We start from the raw sequence: 3,042 nt of genomic DNA, 5'->3' as shown, positions 1-3,042 counted from the left end.
ACATCCATGTGGTCTGTGTGTGTTACATGTGACAAATTTTCATTCCGTGTGACACCCATGATGCCGGAGAAAAACGGACATGTCAGCGTGAGAAGCACACGGACACACGTAAGTACGGAACGGACACACGTTACGTGAGCAAATACTTACGTGTGTCCGAAACTATAGGAAAACATATGTCAACAAGTGCCCGTGTCTCCGGTACGTGAGAAAACTATCCATACACGTACCGGAGGCACGAACGTGTGAAAGAGGCCTTACTGGAAACACTGATACACACATTTTCCTTGCAACTGACTGCATTAGAATAGGCCTCATTCAATTAAGTATGGACACTATCAATGATCTATCTATCCCTCTATCTATCTATCTATCCCTCTATCTATCTATCTATCTATCCATCTATCCCTCTATCTATCTATCTATCTATCTATCCCTCTATCTATCTATCTATCTATCTATCTATCTATCTATCTATCTATCTATCTATCCCTCTATCTATCCCTCTATCTATCTATCTATCCATCTATCCCTCTATCTATCTATCTATCTATCTATCTATCCCTCTATCTATCTATCTATCTATCCATCTATCTATCTATCCATCCATCCCTCTATCTATCGCTATCTATCTATTATCTATTATCTATCTCTCTATCTATATTTCTATCTATCCATCTATCTATATTTCTATCTATCCATCTATCTATCTATATTTCTATCTATCCATCTATCTATATTTCTATCTATCCATCTATCTATCTATATTTCTATCTATCTATCCATCTATCTCTCTATCTATATTTCTATCTATTTATCTATCCATCTATCGATCGATCTAGTGCCAATACAAAGAGCATTATGCATAAATACACAATGGAGTGTTTTTTAAATATGGTTTTACTGTTGAAAACAAATAACTTGTAAATTGAAACATAACATTTTTCCATTTGCCAATGTGGACAATAGTGTGAGCTACAAAATATACACATTTTGAAAATATAAATATAAAAATATAGAATGAAGTAGAATAAATGCTGCATATATAGAAACCATTATCCACTGAGCAATCTATAACACTGGTGTCCTGGCCATTTCCATTACGTGTGCACTGCAGCCTGAGACATGCATTGTCAGCTTGTGTAAATTGTGCTCACATCACAACCCCTGGACAACATCTGCAAATGGTGGTCGCATCCCCATAAGAGAACATTCCAACATGGCAGCAGCCATTCTGCACTATGCAGTGTGATGGGACCAACTGCCCACAAGACTATTTTAAGCCTTAATTCGAGGACTGTGCAGGCAGCATTAATGAGCCCGTGCAATAAAGAGCAGCTCGCACAGCAATGATCGGCCGCACATTGTGTATCCTGCTCTCCATAGTGCTCGCTGCTTCAGCAGAATCCTAATCACTGCAGTTAGGAGGAGAAGGTGGGGGAACATGGGGGGAACATGGCAGATGTGGAGGGAGACACTGCAAATACACAGACCTTTTGTTCTTCCAGGCAGAATGAACCCAGTCAGTGTATAGAGCAGGCAATAAAGATCTCACATAGACAGCATGGAGAACAGGCGGCTGTCCATGGTGCTGGAGCCCTGCTGGGCTTCATATGTACAACATACAATGGAGGATCCATCTACCTCAATCTGCAAAATTCCCACCACATCGGAGGGCACAGCCATGATATGGGAAACACGCTCCTTCCATGATTGTGCCCTGATGAGTGGTAAATGCTCATTGTGGGCGCTCACAGTACATGGGCACATGGTGTTAATTAATGGTAGAATGCATCGCCTGTGTGTTATTGGCCGCTGTAGGATGTCACTATGTGAGTGTATATATATAATATCATGTATATATATAATATCGCGTATGTATACGTATTATATAGTGTATGGATATACATATACATGTGTGTGTGTGATACTACTATACAGTGCTCAGTCCCAAGCCCTGGACATACATTCATCATAAAGACACATAATAATTAAAGATAACGCATGGCTCTTACCATTGGATGAACGAATAAAGCAGCAATATCCACACGATCATTTTGTGATGACAAAATGGTAAATGCAATAACGCCTTGTTTCCAACATTTGGCTTCTTTGGTGAACACATCTCTGACATTCCCCCCTCAATCTCCTCTTTCTTGCAAATGGAATAGTCCCGTTGTGCCCCCCACCCCCTACCAGGTGCATTGACTGTAATGATACATTCCGGCAGGCTGGGACAATTAATATTTAAGAAATAGGATCCGCGTCTTGTGGCGGCGGAGCCCCCCCTGGTAGCCCCCCCTGGTAGCCCCCTCCGGTAGCCCCCTCTGGTAACCCCCTCCAGTATTGACAGCTCCAGAGATCTGAAAGCAGAGAGAAAGGAGCGAGCACACAGCAGATCTGCGCTCACACTGAATGCAGATTAACTACGCAGGGCTGACAAACATCCTGGTTTTTTTTCATGGACGGTCCATGGAAAATGAAGACTTTAGGGGGCAGCCTGTGTGAATAGATGCTGTCTGTAAAAAGTGAGACCTTTGGGGCACAGCTGACTTCTGTGTTTTAATGCAGGACAACCATGTTGTAGAAGAGCTTGTTCTCTGATCATGGATGCTAGGCAACCTAAGGATGCTTATTGTTGCCTTGCTCCTTTCTGCTCCCCCTCCTCCTGCAGCAACTGGCTGTGGTGAGGAGGGAGATGAGGCCGAACTGCTGACCCCAGAAAAAAGGGGACAAGGGGAGAGCAGGAGCCCTGATGACTCATGGAAAATGGGGAAAGGAGAGAGTAGGAGCTCTGCTGACCCTATTAAAGGGAGAAAGTGAGAGAGCAGGAGCCTTCATGACCCAGGAAAAAGGGGAAAGAGCATATCAGGAACCCTGCTGACCCCAGGAAGAAGTGGGAAAGGGGAGAACAGGAGCCCTACGGACCCCAGGAAGAATGGGGGAAAGGGGGAAAGCAGGAACCCTACTGACCCCAGGAAGAATGGGGAAAGGAGAGAGCAGGAGCCCTGCTGACCCCAGGAAGAAGGCGGAAAAGGGAGA

General features: G+C 43.8%; 1 protein-coding gene across 2 annotated transcripts in view; it reads right to left on the bottom strand.

The window, feature by feature from the left end:
• The window catches only part of GABRG2 (gamma-aminobutyric acid type A receptor subunit gamma2), a 307,851-nt gene extending 305,629 nt beyond the window's left edge, over positions 1 to 2,222 (bottom strand). For both annotated transcript variants that reach the window (XM_075344448.1, XM_075344449.1), the window contains exon 1: positions 2,016 to 2,222. In XM_075344448.1, the coding sequence (XP_075200563.1) occupies positions 2,016 to 2,134 (119 nt within the window). In that variant the 5' untranslated portion in view covers positions 2,135 to 2,222. The remainder of the gene's footprint in view (positions 1 to 2,015) is intronic.
• Between the last annotated feature and the right edge of the window lie 820 nt (positions 2,223 to 3,042).

This window comes from Anomaloglossus baeobatrachus, chromosome 4 (genome assembly GCF_048569485.1).
Source record: "Anomaloglossus baeobatrachus isolate aAnoBae1 chromosome 4, aAnoBae1.hap1, whole genome shotgun sequence".
NCBI lineage: Eukaryota > Metazoa > Chordata > Amphibia > Anura > Aromobatidae > Anomaloglossus > Anomaloglossus baeobatrachus.
Note: the sequence above shows the minus strand (reverse complement) of the source record. Positions and strands in the feature narration are given on the sequence as shown.